This window comes from Vanellus vanellus (assembly GCF_965231255.1).
Source record: "Vanellus vanellus genome assembly, chromosome: Z".
Taxonomy (NCBI): domain Eukaryota; kingdom Metazoa; phylum Chordata; class Aves; order Charadriiformes; family Charadriidae; genus Vanellus; species Vanellus vanellus.
The window spans coordinates 43,595,016-43,611,935 of NC_138908.1; the positions used below are offsets into that span (position 1 = coordinate 43,595,016).

At 35.3% G+C, this 16,920-nt stretch overlaps 1 protein-coding gene across 3 annotated transcripts in view; it reads left to right on the top strand.

Annotated features, from left to right (window-relative positions):
- Positions 1–838: 838 nt before the first annotated feature.
- Positions 839–16,920, top strand: part of AGTPBP1 (ATP/GTP binding carboxypeptidase 1) — a 67,518-nt gene continuing 51,436 nt past the window's right edge. For 2 of the 3 annotated variants that reach the window (XM_082497114.1, XM_082497115.1), the window contains exons 1-10: positions 839–1,373; positions 2,386–2,456; positions 9,153–9,283; positions 9,824–9,891; positions 10,281–10,344; positions 10,702–10,848; positions 11,123–11,254; positions 13,154–13,247; positions 14,707–14,744; positions 16,297–16,505. In XM_082497114.1, the coding sequence (XP_082353240.1) occupies positions 2,425–2,456; positions 9,153–9,283; positions 9,824–9,891; positions 10,281–10,344; positions 10,702–10,848; positions 11,123–11,254; positions 13,154–13,247; positions 14,707–14,744; positions 16,297–16,505 (915 nt within the window). In that variant the 5' untranslated portion in view covers positions 839–1,373; positions 2,386–2,424. The remainder of the gene's footprint in view (positions 1,374–2,385; positions 2,457–9,152; positions 9,284–9,823; positions 9,892–10,280; positions 10,345–10,701; positions 10,849–11,122; positions 11,255–13,153; positions 13,248–14,706; positions 14,745–16,296; positions 16,506–16,920) is intronic. The other variant, XM_082497113.1, reaches the window with a different exon arrangement.

The window sequence follows — 16,920 nt, forward strand, 5'->3', positions numbered from 1 at the left end:
AAAACTTACATGAAAGGTAAATACTGGGGGAGTATCCTATGCCCTTCTGTACAAGCTTTGCCAATGAGTGGCAAAGTTTCATAGGCCTGAAAAGATGGATCAGCAGAGGAGGTGAGTCAATGGCTCAGTGACAAAGAATTAATGTAGAAGGGTGGCAAAGACATGTCACATAAGGCATGTCTTTGCTTTTCTGGGGAGAAAGGAAAAGGTGAAAATTATGTGTAACTCCTTGCAGTCCATTTAATTTATCTTGCTACTGGTAGCATTATTACAGTGAGTGCAGCTTTCTAATTTGGAACCTTGCCTGTCTGGAGAAATTTCCTATGAAGAAGCTGCCTGTTTCCCCCATGTAGGTGGGAGGATGGAGCAGATAATGTTCCACAGGCTGTGTGAAAAGGCAGAGGGAGATTGCACAGAATCCAGCATATATCAACTTGAAGTTTAACTAGTCAACACTCCCTGCTCTCCTCTGTTCCCCTCCAACTTGAGGCTTATTTTGTCAATTGTTGTTGTTGGTCTTTTAAATGCAGAAGAACTGATGCTAATTTATCCTCTGCCCTGCTACCACTGGCAGGCAAGTGACATTAAGTGTGTTTAAAAACTATATTTAAACAGACTCTCACACACCTTCTGCTTTTACTTTTCTTCAATTCTTTATTCAAAATAAGCTCAATAATAAAAGTTTTTAAAATAGTTTGGAGGTGACTTTTTTGCATCACCTAGTGAAGTGTTAAAAAGAGATTTTGTTACTTTAGTGTGCATCAGTGGTCCACCACAACTCTCTGGATTGCTGATATATGCATTTCTATCTCTTTTCTTTTTTTCCCTGCTCTGTTTTTTTGCAGAGGTTCTTGTACTTTTTCTTATCTGCTTGTCTTTTCCCCTTGACCTTGTACATTAGCGCTTATTGAAATACTTTATGGTGAATTTAGAGAAAAACAAATTAAGACCTTGCAGTTCAAGATAGTTCAGCTCTGTGGCTGGCTCCACTTGTACAGCAGTTCAGTACACTATAATATGTAGACACTGTTGGCACTGGCAGACTGTTCATCATCTGTCTGACAGCGGGTCAACACTGCAAGCAAAACGGCACTTGGCTACTTGAATTCAAGAATCTAATATTTTTTCCCCCCAGTAAGACCTGCAACCTGCTTTGAATAATTCAGACCTTATAAATCAAGAAGTTCTCTGCATTGTGATGGACACAGCTATTCTCTTGTAACTATTCATTTTCTTTAAAGGAAGTCGGGATAATTTACACTTGAAGCGTTCTTGGACAAATCTAGGACACCTGTTAACTTGAGCCAAGCTGAAATTCTTGTGAAAAGCTGAGCATTTGCTTCCTGGCTGCTGGGAAAAGATTCTGCTTTCAGGTAAGTCTGGAAATAAGCTTGCATCTTACTTCATCTGCTTTAGGCTTTTAGCAATTGCAGAGTGGAATTTACCAGTAATAAAAACCGGATTATTTTATGTGCTGAACAACAAGGATTTTTGAGAATTTTTACAAATTTCTCTTTGGGAGGTGACTCTCTGTGTGCAGTTGACTGAATCTTTCCTGCATTTCCTAAGAGAATGAGTGCTTTATTTTCTTCATTCTCACCACCTATATCTTTGAACATCATTTTTTTCCCTTTACTCTGTCTTCTACCTTAATACTAGCCACTGTGCCCTTTGAGGACACTATGGGTATTTTTTTGCCAGTGGGAGTGTTTGTCATTCATACTAAATCACAAATGGTGCTGAGGTTCAGTTAATGGTCCTGTAGACTGCAACCTTAATTGCTTGGAGGCACCGTTTGAGGAAGCAGTGTACCCTGAGGACACTATGTCCTTAAAAGGATAGGAAAATTGAGTCCTTAGCACGATATGGTTTCTGTCCAAGAAATGTATTCAGGTCTCGCTTAAATAAGAACACCAAACGCTCCATGTTTCTCACTGTGCCTCTAGTCCTAGTTATCCTATAGATAAATGAAATGGCAGTCATAAATAAGTATGTTGTGGCATCTTACAACTTTGTCAGTTAAGTTTAAAGAAGCGTATTTACTTGCTTCAGCAGAAGCTTTGTTTGGTAAAACTCTGTTATGGACATGAAAATATTGTCTGTTAAGTAACTGGTAGGAATTTCTGGTTTATTATAATCAGACTCTTCTGAGCTTGGTAGGACTGAATTACAATGTAGAATCGTGCTCTATTTATATAGCAATAGTTTATTTTAAAAGCTGGATCAAATAGATTGAAGAGAGAAGAGCTTGTGACTGTGAAGAAATGCAATCAATGTGAATTAACTTATTTAACACTTCTAGTGTGGGCATATCCAATATGGTGGTTGCATTTCACAATTACAGAACAGAAGATGTTGATAATTGGAAGTTTTAATATCTTCCAGGTTATTGGAGATGGTGATTTGAAGAATCAGGTTTCCGATATGAACAAAGTAAAAACATCGTCTGAAAAAAGGTAAATTTAAAACTATAGTGACTTCTCAACATCAAGCTATTTGAGGTTTGTGGAAGAAACAGTCTTTATCTTAATAATAAGATAAATGAAATATACATTATGGGTCCCTAGTAAGAATGTGTAAGCTGTTATCCTGAAACACTGAGGGAATCAATATTAATTAGCATAAAGTACCTTCACATTTAATGAATAACTCTTTAAATATAAAACTTTCAGTTAGTGGTAGACATGTTCAAACATAAAATACACATTAAATTTCATTGAAAAAATTATCAATAAATTTAATCATTTCATGCAAATATTGGCAAAATGTAAAATTATTCCTGCTGAAGGAATTAAAGAACAAGTTTATAATACTGTATAAGAAGCCATGAATTTGTCATAAGATGTATATCATTCTCCAACAGTCCTGCAATCCAACACACAGCTAGGACAAAGAAGAGTGAGACTACAGAAGATTGCAAGAGTTGAAAAGTTGTTTTTGTTATTTTCATGATAATTTGTTTTAGCAAATACCTGAAAAAGCTACAAGATTATCTGTGGAAGACGTCTGTTAAGCATCAGGAAACTGTTGAAAAACTTTGCCTTACTCTTTTCTTAAACTATCACAGGTTAAACCACGTTATTAAATCAAACCATCTAATCAGATTTTTTTAAAAAATAGAAATCCAAAGGTGGCAAGATAGGGAATTTTGGCTTCAGTCTTAGTTCTCTGAAATACCAATTATTTTTTAAATGAGTGGATGAATTTGCATGACGGATGTGCTCTACTGTGTATTAATGTTATATTATGGGATGGATTTAAAATTTGAATTTAAATGCTTACATGTAGAATCATCTTTGCTTTTGCTGACTTTAACAGTACAATGGCTTGATATCAGAGACTGGTTGTTCCTGTTTGAGAGATGGATCAAAAGAAATAGTAAAGAAACTATTACCTTTTTTACATACAGTATATTAGTTTCTTAAGTATTATGATAAGCAAAGTCAAACTCTCAGTCAAAAATGGTATTCTTGGAAATACTACTAATTATATATAATACATAAAGTATACTATCACAAAGAATATTGGCTATTAGCAGAGTGCCTACTTAAGTGCCATTTATTCTTCATTAGTTATTGAGTTAAAATGAAAGTTTCCATCCCTGCAATTCAAAACAGTTGTTCCCTCAGTCATGAATAAATTATGGTGAATTTATTGTACGGAGATAGCTAGGAACTAATCAGAAGTATCAGCTCTCTAAAGGTTATTTGGTAATTGGGGAGATGGTTGAGGAAAAAAAAAATTGGAAATGGTTAGCATTGGAATAAAATTAAAACAAACTAATGAGAAGCCTGCCTTAAATAGTTTTTTAAAGGCTCACTGTAGCGTGCTGAAACACAGAAGATTTGTTTGCTGTGGGGGAAGAAGACACTCCCTGATACTTCAGGGTCCTGGCTAGTCAGCCAGCAGTTCCAGATGAACTAGGTACAGTTGGGCAACTGAAGATTTCTGATTACTTCCTTCATTTGACTATTATCTTTTGGAAGGCGTCTTGCAAGATGAGTAGCTGAAAACCATGCTAAGACAACTGAATTTTTATAAGCCACCATGTCAGCCATTAGAGTTAGCTTTATCATCATGAGCAGACACTCAGTGTAATGATGTGGTTTAGTGCTTGTGTAGTGTAAGCAGTGTACAGTGAGTAATGAAGGGTTGTGACTCTAGCACTTCTTTATAATCAGAACGAGCATGCTTAAACCTTTTGGGAGTTGGTGGAACTAGAAGAAACGTCCCTGCAGTGAGGGAACTTTTTTTGAGAAGATGTTTTCTTTTTGAGGGAGTTCTTTCAAATGTGAACATTTGAAGTCCTGTGTTCCTCACTGTCTGGGCAGTTGCTTCTTCTTTATCTACTCATAGCTTTCCTAAACAGAGAAGGAGGAAATCCACAAAGCTCTCTGGTTAGCTAGAGTCACGCTGTACTCTTTGGCAACAGTTGAGGTGGCAGCAAGCTTCTTCATGCCTCCTTTCTGCAAGCAAGATGATGGTGTGAGAGGTGTTTTGAGCTGCAGCATTGGAACATGGGATGGAGAACACATTTCCTTCCTAAGGACACATGCAGTGTGTGGGATCAACTAAACCTGGTAAACTTCACCTTGGGATATTATTCTGGGTTGCTGAATTCACCCCAGAATAATAATTATCAGTTGTCTTGAACTCATGAGATTTGGATTAAGTAGGGAAAGACAGAGATGGCAAACCTAGTAGTTGTGTCTGTGGGAGTCAACGGAGCAGAAACCAAGTAGCTGTAGGTCAGCCACCTTCTCTTCTTTGCACAGAAGGATCCTGGAAGAACTTGCCAAATGGGTGAGGCTGCAAACAGCCAACGGTGGTTGGAGTTGATCTTGAAAATACATCTGATTTTTCATGTCGGAGAGAGTAACAGGTGCCATGGGCAGAAAAGTGGCCTTAAAGTACCATGTATGTGTTTAAAGCTTTACTAAAATAACCATTGCACGACTGCCATCAGGAAGCTAAGGTGAGTGTTCCATCCAGGTGCTCTGGAGTGAAGCGCTGACTGGATACCAGAGCAGAGGTAGTTGATTGCTGACGGAAGGAAATGGTGCACAGTTTGCTTCTGTGTGTGCTCTTTCTTCCTCTTTCTGATTACAATTAATGACTGAAAATACTTAGAGCTTTGACTAATGATCTGAAAGAGAGGAAAGAGTTCTTGTTAAAATTGCACACAACTTGAAGATGGAAAGATCTGCAAAAATGTTGGAGGACCAGATGATTTCAAAATACTCTTGTGAAATGCAGAAAATGGTTAAGAATATTTGATGGAAATACATGCAAGGTGCTCTGCTTGGACAGTTATATACCACTGGGATGTATAAAGGACAGTCACATTTGTAGTGAGCAGAGCCAGAAATAATAAGATTAAACTGCAGGGAGGAAAACTTTCAAATGAAAGGATACAGAGTGTTAGAACGAAGTTGCCTGTAGTTAATGAATCACCACTTTTGCAGGCTGTGAAGGACTGGTTGGGTGTATGTCTGTCATGAAGACCAGCTGTGGTGTTTGTCCAACTTTGAAGAGGGTAGTTTATATGGCCTTATAAAGTTTCTTTTGGTGCTCCTTGGTCATGATTTTTATAACTAAAGATGATAGAGGTGATGTAACCCTCCGTGACTACAGAGTGCTCTTGTGAGAAGGCTTTAGAATGGGTGGGATGAAAAAATGTCCCTTTTAGTAGCAAGAAGGGTTCTTCACACTGTGGGGAAAACAGGTCTTGTATGAAAGGCTGGTGACAGTGCTCAGGGTATTCATGTGAGGTTCTGTGATATCAGCAGCTTGAGAGGAAATCTAGCTCTGACAGGACATGGTTTTTATTGTGCCATTCTAACTATTTCTGTAGTTTACCTAGGTCTTGGATTAAAAATACTGAATTCCATGGTGTCTCTCTGTTTTGGAGAGCTATCTTCTAGGTTTGGATCCTGAATGTTTTGTTGGTCAAAACATATGTATTTGCATTGCAAATATCCGAAAGAGTCCCATTGCAAATTGGGCTTGCATTTTGTTCTTAGGTCAAAAGGATTGTCACAGCAGTTACTACATACAGGAGCAGAGTCCGTCAGGCTTGCTGCCATAATTCCTGTCCTAGAGCTTTTTTGATTTACAATGCAGACATGGAAGGCTGTCACATTATTACAACCTCTATGCATATTACTGTGGAATATTGATAAATAAGAGTACAATTCTTGTTTTAAGAAGAAAACTCAGTCATAGCTAAGAGGAAATCGGGACTTTAATTTATTTTTCAGCATAGACTCTAAGCTGCTGTTATTTTCAAGAACGCTTTATTGGGTATGCCAAAGACGTGAAGTTTATTCAGCTATATTTCTGTTGGAAGACTTCTTGCAAGATAAATAGCTTTAAACCATTCTAAAGATACTTCTTTAACTGCTACAATGAGTGTTTATTGCTCTTGATAGAAACCCTGGCCCCAGGAAGAGATTATATCTCTAAATCTTAGGACTTAATTTGTTATACCACCCAGTAGTGGGAATGACTTGCCCTTCCTAAACCTTTTTAAAGATTTTCATAAGTATGGAGAAATAATGTTAGATGTGAACTTTCTGTACATGGTATATTACTTCCATGTGCCAGTGTTGCTTGATGTCCAGGTTTGAGGTAAAACAGGACCAATTTTCTTCAATAACTATACTTTTTAGCCGAGCTTCTCCTAACTATTGAGATTAACAGCATAGTGTGCAGACAGTGTTCACTCTGAGTGATAAGACCTATGTTTATAGCTGATGCCCAGAGGCTCTTGCTTATACTTACTGCTGTAACACCCAAGGGCAACCAACTTTGTTACTTGTCCTGTTGGAAGCGAAAAAGCGTAGAGGAGGTCCCATCCGCAGGGAGGAGCGGACAGGACAGGTGACCCGAAACTGACCCACAGGGTATTCCATCCCATCTGCCTTATGCACAGCATAAAAGCTGAGGGACCAAAGGGTCAGCCCTCTTTCTTCAGTGGCCGGCATCTGAGGAGGGCTCTGTCTGTTTGTTTCAATATGGAATCCAGTTCCTGTCCATCACTGAGTCCAGCCTGGGACTTCCCCAGTGCCAGCTGGTGACGTGACTGTCATCCTGGGAGCTTGATATGGTTTTGTATATATTTAATTATTTTCTTTTTATTTTATTACTAATATTTCATTGAAGTAGTTTAGTTCCTTCTAAAATCATGTTGCAGCAGTCAAAAATCAGGTTTACTCTGAAATTTTAATGCCTATAAATGAGTTTTGTCTTTAAGAAAACTTACATTTTCCTTTTTTGTTTGTTCCTAAGGATCATCTTTGCTTTCCTGTGTTGTTTCCAGCTTTCAAACTACATTTATTTCATTGTTAGACCAATGATGTACCACAATGGAAACTATACATATACACACATAAATTGAAGCAGCATTTCTGTTACACATTGGCTTATTTGTGGGTTGTCTGGACTCTTAAGTGTTTTGATTGTGGAGCTCGTGAAGATAACATCCTTTGGAAGTTTGCCAGTTCGTATATCAGATCAATAGAGCTTGTGGACTTAATTAAAATTCTGGGTTTATTTTGGAGTATTTCAGGTTCAGTGGATAAATGAGGAATAGAAATACACAAAACAAAGCTTATGCAAATAATAACAGCTCTATACTATTCAACCTGTTTTTTACTGGTGAGAGAGGCTTGGAGGGATTATGCTTTACTTACACAAGGAAAGTAATATTTTGGCAACCAAGACAGATTTATTTTAGATCAAAAAATTACTTTTAAGTCAAAGTCTAGCAAATAACTGAGAAAGTGATACATTTATTTCACAATATAAAAATATTTAAGCTCTATAATTAGTACAACCATTTCTTATTACTGGTGTTAACAGCTTGTAAGTATCATTTGTAATCTGAAGTTGGTTTTCGGTTATCCTGCTCATTTAGATACCAGTATGGATAAGTGAAAGTGGTGGAACGAGTTTCCTCAGCAGCTATTATATCAATTGGCTTTCACAGCAGCACAACCTTTGCTGTCAGCTACCTTTTTTCTTGATTTTTGACATTTTTGTCCACATCTAAACTAATTATTTTAGTAGAGTTAACTGTAAGTGTGAAACCTTTACACAGATGTAAAATGCAAATCAAGGAGTAATAATTCCTCATTGTTATAAACAAAACTGACATTATTTATAAAGCTAATGTTATATACTTTAGTTTTATTGCAGATAGTCAGAACAGTATGCATGTAAAATGAATTATTGATGATTATTGCAGAGCTCTAATTTTACAAAAGTGAAAAGTCAAGGAAGTTAATCCTTGGAAATCATAATTTCCTGTAGTTAATTACATTACTATAATACAAATGTTAAACATTTGTCTAAAAATTACTTTCCTGTGGGAATGTGAATCTCAAAACTATTCTAAATTATTGTTATGATCTAAAACTGGAGACCAAATAAAACTATTCCTAGACTGACTATTTTGAATACTATAAACATTTACATTCATTCTTTCTCTGTAATCTGCCTATCTATATGAATGCCTGGTTTGAAATTGTTTCTTATATTAAAATACATTTTCAAGGTGACTTTATGATGTCAGGCCAAAATGTGTTCAAAATGAATTCAAACTCTGATGATAACTTTTAACACCTTCCAACGTTTTGTTTTTTTTTTCTTCAGAATGGTGGGTGCTGGTTTGCTCACTTCATGAATGATAATCTTTGCTTTTCTTTCCCTTCATTTCCCTTCCCTTCCAAAACACCAGCCTGTGAGACAAACAGTTTTGGGACTGTTTGAAACCAGTTTTTCCGTGAATGGCAGGTTTGATAGAATATGCTGGCATTCAATATAAACTATATTAAATGTAAGTTACTCTGATTGGCATAGATAAACAACACTTGTACCTATATCTTGATTTTATTTGCTGGAACCAGTTTACCTGTTCACAGTTGCTCTTGGAGATGCTGTTATATACTATCAGTCTTCTGCAATGCAGACTTTGCAAAATCTGTAAATTTGACAGAATTAAGGAGAATTAAGACTGTTTTTCAATTGAGATAAAATATGAAGGTAAATTAGCCACTCCCCTTACTCCGACATGGGATTTCTGTTGTTGATGTTGTTTTTTTTTCTCTGATCTAGATGGAAAAATGAATTTAAAAAAATCTTTGTTGTAGTGTTTCTACCAGTTCTCGGACTGTGTATCTGCTGTCACAGCTGGAGAAGATAAATTTGGACTCTGTATTAGGAGAAGCAGATAATGCCAGATATGTTACCTCAAAGATCCTTCATCTGGTTCAGAGTCAAGGTAAATATCTAAATTTTGTGGTTTTAGTAATTTTCCTTTTGAGCCTTCCTTCTTGTATTCTTTGCTGGCATTTTCTTTAATTTTTTGTTGTGTTTGGTGAAGTTGATTATCCACCTGTGTTTGTCACTAACTGTTGAAAGCACCTGTTTAAGGCCATGTTTAATGTTATCTGATATATTATTGGTTATATTGAGTGCATTTTGTACTGTCAAACAGCTATAATTTAAGTAATAATTCACAGTGTATATATAGATGTGAGTGTATATATATGAGAAGTGGAAGTATCTGGAAGAGAGCTTTGTTACAGATTTTCTCTACAGCTTTTTTTTGGGCATGACAATATTGTTGAACAAGTGAATGAAAAAATGAGTTTTAAAATCACTTAAGTATTTCGCTTATTTTAGTTTTATATACATATATGCAATTTTTAATAGGTTTTATTATTTGCAGTGTAGACTTTCTGATCAATCTGTATAGGATCGCGCTTTTTTTCTGCAAACTAGTATTTTAAAAGAAAAATGATCTTTTTCTCATTGGCAGAAAAAACCAGGAAGGAGATGACATCTAAGGGCTCTACTGGAATAGAAGTTATCCTGTCAACCCTAGAGGTAAAATCCTTTAATCTGTGTGGTTGTGGGTACATAGCAAGGTATCATTTTATCACTGGGCTTTGTATTATTAAATAAGTTGTTTTCATAGCTAGTCTCCAAAACTTGTGTAGGACCTTAATAATTAGATAAGGTCTATTAAGAATTTTTTTTTATATATTCTAAGAAATTTTTTGTCAACTATTTCTTCTAATTAATATGCCATACTACATACTAGAGTTCAATTGGTTTTGTGGTTAATTCATGCTGTGTAGTGGGATGGTTAGTTAGGTGGTTACATCTTGAGTTATGTTTGATTTAGTGGTGGCAATTTCTCTGGGCTTTAAGTATCTAAGCCATGGTATTAGACGTCTACATTAAGCACAGAAATCTTTCTGTTTTTATTGCAGAATACAAAAGATCCTCAGACTATTCTAAATATACTCAATATTCTCATTGAGGTAGTCTCAGTTGGTAAGTTTTCATTAAGGAGTGATTTGTGATTATATTCCTATGTTCTTCTGCAGAATTTTGGGGTTTGGGTTGTTGGGTTTCTTTGTGTGATTTTTTTGTTGTTGTTGTTCGTTCCTGACATTTTGTAAAGCTGATTTACATGCAGAATAAAAAGAACATAAAGACTGAAGTCACCTTTCAAATAATCGTACACAAATAATTTACATTGCTATAAGTCTAAGTCCAGCATGTTCCTGCATGCTGCAGTCAAATATGAAGAAGATATTGCTGTTCTAAAGACCTTCTTTATGATAACTGTAACTTAGATGCTTAATTGTTCTTTGGCTTCAGAGATATCAGTCGAGTTTTAATTTCTAGGTGGTGGTCGGAGAGCAAGCGTCTTAGTCACTAAAGGAGGGACACAGATCTTATTGCAGCTGCTTTTGACAGCCAGCAAAGACTCTCCACCAAATGAAGAACTAATGGTGCTTCTTCATACTCTTCTTGCAAAAATTGGTCCAAAAGGTGATAATGATATGCTTAAGTAATATGGCTTAATACTTTACAGTTTTATAATTGAAACTTAAGAAAAATTTTCTTTCTATTATTGTATAAGCATCCACGTACTCGGTAGAGGATAACAAAAGGAGGAGTAAAATAGAGGGGAGGAAAGAATGGTGAAAAATAGATATGCAGAGTTGACATTATCAGTAGAAGGAGTTTGCGGTACATTTAACTTTTATTTTTGGATAATAATTTCAAAATTAGTGTGATTGATCTTATATTTCTTTGATGTCAGACAAAAAGATTGGCATGAAAGCAAGAATTAATGGTGCCCTAAACATATCATTGAATTTAGTGAAGCAGAATTTGCAGAACCACAAGCTAGTACTGCCATGTCTTCAAGTATTAAGAGTTTACTCAACCAACTGTAAGTATTGCAGTTAATTATTTTCTTTCCCATGTGATATAAAGTTTTTTACCTAAATATGGTTAAAATATCAAATCTAAATGCTTGTTTAATATTAGACATTTAAAATAATTATTTTTATCTGAAAATTTGTTTTTTATATTGTCAGGTTGCTTAAATTCTAATAAAAGCTGTGAAGCATATTTGTACTTCATGTGCATGTTTGATTTTTGTTCAGGTGTGTGTATATATGTGTGATATATATATACATATATAGAGTTGGGAGGTGGGGTCAACCAGTGCGATTGGATGTGTGGACTTTTGATTTATCTAATTTGTATAAATGCTGATGCTTTAAGATCTAAACCAGAAATGCTAACGTTGTGCTTACAAAAGCACTTCAAATTAAATATTCATTATCTTTATTATACATGGTCATGTTTGGGGTTTTTTTTGCCTTTTATAATTTTATTTCATTCTTGATTGCTAATTTAAAAGTTGGTTCACACAGGAAATATTTCTTCTTTATTTAACCTTTCCCTTATTCCTTGAGGTGAAGTGCCCTATTGTTGGACTAATTCTCTTCCACAACAGCTTAATTCTTTGTTTGGGCAGGCATTAGGAAGTTGACAAAAATAATGTGGTTCTTGCTGTATCTCTACTGTCGGTTAGATGCTCTGAAGTTTTTTTCCTTTGAGTTCAAAATGGCCATTGAACCTCTTAAATAAGTGCAAGAAACTGAAAACATAACCACGTTCCTCCAAGAGAATTGATTTGATGATCTGTAAGATTATGTTTTAAGTATATTCACATGAACATCTATAATTCATAAAGTCCCAATACTTTTAAAATGTGGAACTTTTATTTCTATTGAGCTAATAATGAGGTAAAATGCTTCTAAATGGAAGAGTTTAAACAGATAGTCACGGAGCTTAGCTGAAAACTTGCTTCATGCTGAAAATGGGAAATTGAACTGAGTCTCTAATTTGAATTCTGCTGAGACTAATTCTATCTTTCTGTATTTCCCTCTCCTTATAAACAGAAAAACTAGTAGTTTATTACATTCCAATGGGTAGTACTATTTAAAGTTTGTGTACCAGCTGCTACCAGAATAGAGCCCTAATTTTTCTTAGATTCTAGGGGTGTAATGTTGCTGCTAACAATGATGAAATTACAACTTGGGTTCAAGTACTAAATAATGTCCAACTCAATTCTTAGTTGCTCTCTTCCCACTATGTTAGGCTGGCATATTGCTAAACTAGGTTGAGAATTTGTGTGCCTGCTTCAGCAGTTTCTATTTTCAGTGGGCATCGGGCTTCAACCATGTATACATCCAGTGTGCATTTCTTGAATGTAGACTTGTTAAGTTGCTCCCTTTGAAATAGATTATTTTTATATTTATTTTTTTTTTCTGAGAACATATATGCATAACATCTAGCTCAGGAAAACTTATACTGATTGGCATTGCCAAATTTGACAGTGAACCTTGACTTTCAAGTCCAGGTGGACATACTTGTCTATCCCAATACTGAAGGATAATAGAACTTGTTAGACTTGGTATTTTAGAAACCCTGCTCTCTTGATAAACTGTGAGATTTTTTTTTGAAGAAAAATTCTTTTTACGATACGTCTTACTAACAAAGGAAGCAGAAGCATGCATTGGAATTAGTACCTGATTTTATTTGTAAAGTAATAATTAATGTTTTGTATTCTTTTCCAAGTATTATCAAGATTGGATTATCACACTAATTACATGTAGAGTAGTGTCTGCTTGTTATTCTGTGTCTTGAAGTGTGAACACATCTAACTTTTTTGTACTTAAAAATTAACTCACTTGGATTTTAGTTTGAGTATATGGACTTTTTCCTGTTGCCTTTCTTATTATATTATCTTAAAATGGATTGTTTTTATCTCTTTCAGCTGTAAATGCAGTGTCCTTGGGAAAGAATGGAGTAGTAGAACTGATGTTTAAGATCATTGGCCCTTTTACTAAAAAGAACACTAGCCTTATGAAGTAAGTAAGGTCTCTTTAACAAAGTATTTGGAAAACCTTAGATATGTTTCAAAACTTACTTGTAAATGAAAAATAATATTCGAGAAATAAAATGTAACTCATATTTGCAAGTTAAAGTGAAGGGAGGTGGGAAGGAGAATCACAAATCTGACAGTTTAATTTTCCTCAGTAGAGTAACACAAAATATTTGAATGTCTAGTTACAATACTGATAAAAGAATGTAAATGTTATTTTGTGTGTCTAATAGTCCTGCATGGAGACTGTACCATGGTAATTCCCAAATCAGGATGAACAGATCAAGACAATGCTATCACTTTTCAATTTGTTGAATTGGTTCCCACATCTCTGTTGTGTTTTTAGAGTGACACTATCTGTTCTATTTTGTAATAAAATTTTCTTTGTTTTACTTCAAAGCAATTAGACTCTCAGAGCAAAAACATAACACAGAGTAGGAAGCACCAGCAATATCTGTCTAGTGGGCTATTGTATTTAAAAAAAATAATAAAATTCCTATGTACCTTAGAGTCATGACTTTAGATTCCACCCTGTATTTTTTTTTTTTAAAGTGAATTTACGGTAAAAATAGATAAGTGGATCTAACTGGAGATAGCCCTTTCTTGATACGCTGCCACCCTTTTGAACTACATACCTGCGGAAAACTGAATTTTTCAAATACTTAGCTAAATAATAATCTCATGTTGTTCATAGTCTGACTTCCGTACAAAAGAAATAGTGTTATGTTATCTAAATCTGGTATGTGTGGCCACTGGAATATCTTTTAAAAAAATGCCCTGCCCCTTTAAGCCCCAGCTAAAATTAGACATATGAACTTAGTATTCCATGATGTGAGTAATCATGATATCCTTGTTTATGGTCTAAGATCAGATGCATGAAGTCTCTCTTTACAACGAGAGTAAAAATAAGTATGTATGTTTTCTAGTTGTACCTCTTGAGTTAATTGAGACAAGATCTTTATGTACAACAAAAATCTTACACTGATGCTCTTGTGTTGTAGTACAGGTTGATGAGCATTACTCCTCAATACATCATACACTGCCAGTTTTGACCTACAGTTTTTTAAAACTGTGTCCTTTGCTTTGTGGAAGTACTTGTTCTGCTGCTAACATACTTCTGAAACTCATGGATTTTTATCTCATCCTTTGAGTATGGTTCATAAAGATTAGGTTGTCACTGTGTTTTTTTGCAAAGGCCGAAAGTTTGTATAGCCATTGTGTTGATGTTTTTAAATTTCACCATCAGGCTTCAGGAATAGCAGAGATGCATGGCATTTTAATAAAATGAAATTTTAAAAGCAAAGTCTGTAATACAGTGCAAGCAGGAAAACATGAGTATAGATACTAAATAAATGATAGCTATACAAAATACTTAATGCTATACAGTGCTGTAGATTAAGCTTACTGGTTGGTTGTTGTTTTGACTGTTCTTGTTATGTTGACAGGGTTGCTTTAGACACACTTGCTGCATTGCTAAAATCAAGTAAGTGTTTGACTACACGAAACTGACCAGTTTGAGAGGGAGGGGTGTGTGTGTGGGTGTGTGTGTGTACACAGAGTAAAACAAAAAGTGAGTCTGTGGCCAAAACAAAATCAAGGCCAGGAAACTTAAAAATAACGCTGTAGTTTTATCTGCAATCTCTGGGGCTTTAATATTTGTGTGGTACATACATCTATGTTTAATAATTAGTTACTGTCTCTTCAGTTACGCAGCAGGAACGCTGCGCTGCTTCTGCAGAACTGATCTGGATCCAAGGTGGAGAAATAGCCTTTTGCAGTCGTTCACCTCAGCCCTTCAGTAATGGATAACTGTAGCTTAACTCCTGTGCATCTTCTTTATACGTACATGGGAAAATATCTGTTGGATGGCAGGGAAAGATACGGGGTTTCTTCAGGTACCTTTCTGCATGATTAGGTCTTGGGTCCTAATGACAAGTCTCTCAGTGATGCTCATGAAGTGGAACCAAGGCTAACGAAATGATGGTCTGTTCCCAGACACCGTCTATCTTGGCTGTCAGCAGTGGCTCCTGACAAATGCCACCTCTGTAGATTTTTGCACCAGGATTGGAACTGACAAGAAATTAAAAACAGATCAACTGATTCTTTCCAAACAGTTGTATAAAAGCTACAGCATTCCTAGTTGTTTTAGTAGAGTTGCATAAGAACTGAGGCATGATTATATTTGCAGAAAACCATTTCAGACAAATGACAGGAAACCTCTGTACTGATTATTACAGGGTGCTGAGTTTTCTCATATAGTCAGTGTGATACCTTGGTCTTACAGATTTGTGTATTTACTAATTTTAGAATGTCTCCTTAGGAAATTTAGGGAAAGAAATATTTCCAAATTATTGTCACTATTGTTCTGTAAACTGGCAGTTAAACTTTAACATTAGGGAAAGAAATTAAATTTTGAAAAGGTGTGTCTTTAAAACAGGAGGTCTTGTACATTTATTTTGGTATGTGTTATTCAGTCCTGAGGGATTCTGACACTATAACCTTCTACACTTTATATAAATAAATCTTTTCATAAAACCACTAATCTCTGATGTGCGGAGTCTAGTTGTCATACTGATTATCCAGTATTTGGGGTAGAGATATTTTGAGTGTATCAAATTTCAGCGATAGCTGCTGTAAAACTACATGGATTACAAACAGTAAGAAGTTTGATTCAAATCATGTAGCTATACAGTGTGTGTGGATAGAGATAGATATGCTTTATATAAACACTTTTTTTTAATTTGCTAGCTGACAGTATCTTACAATTACCTTTAAGTATAATGCACGCTGTTTTTCTGGTCAACCGTGAACATGACATGCAATGTTATTCTGAAGAATGAAGTCTAGACTGCTGGCCTCAGTTATGCAGTCATTTCTGTTTAGATTGATGTAAAACTCCAAGCGTGGCTACAGTACTACTTTAAATGAAACAACTCGGTTACTTGGGTAAAAAGAATAATTTTAACATTGATTGGAAAATAATATTTAAGTCATTGGGCAATTTTTAATTTTCTTTCCTAACTTTTTTTATAAAGAAACAAATGCCAGGAGAGCAGTAGACAGAGGATATGTGCAGGTGCTTTTAACGATTTATGTTGATTGGCACCGTCATGATAGTCGACACAGATACATGCTGATACGGAAAGGAGTTTTACAGTGCATTAAAAGTGTTACAAACATCAAATTGGGAAGAAAGGCATTCATTGATGCCAATGGGATGAAAATTCTTTACAACACTTCACAAGTAAGTTTATCTCAGTTGGGTTTGTTGTTGTTGTTTTTCCTCTTCAGCTTTAAAACCACATCCTGACCTCAAATTTATCATAGTTCTTTTATGATATTTATGGTCATTCCTGATTATGGGGGTAAGGATTATTTTCTGTACTTGACTAAAGTGGAGAATTAAATTAATATTTGTTATTACTTGGCTGTGACTATCTCTGGGAGGGGCTGTTGAACTCGGTTTTAAAAAGTGGGGGAAGTCTTTTTAATTTTTAAGTTTGGGTTTTTAAAAAGGGTGAATTTGAGTTGGTAGAAGTTCTTCTGGCCTTCAAAAGAGACATTAGCAAAACTTATTGTAAACAAAATGGCTTGCTATTAGTGAATTCTAGAAATCTGTAAACCAAATGTAGTTTGACTATTAGTTTGAGAGGTACTTT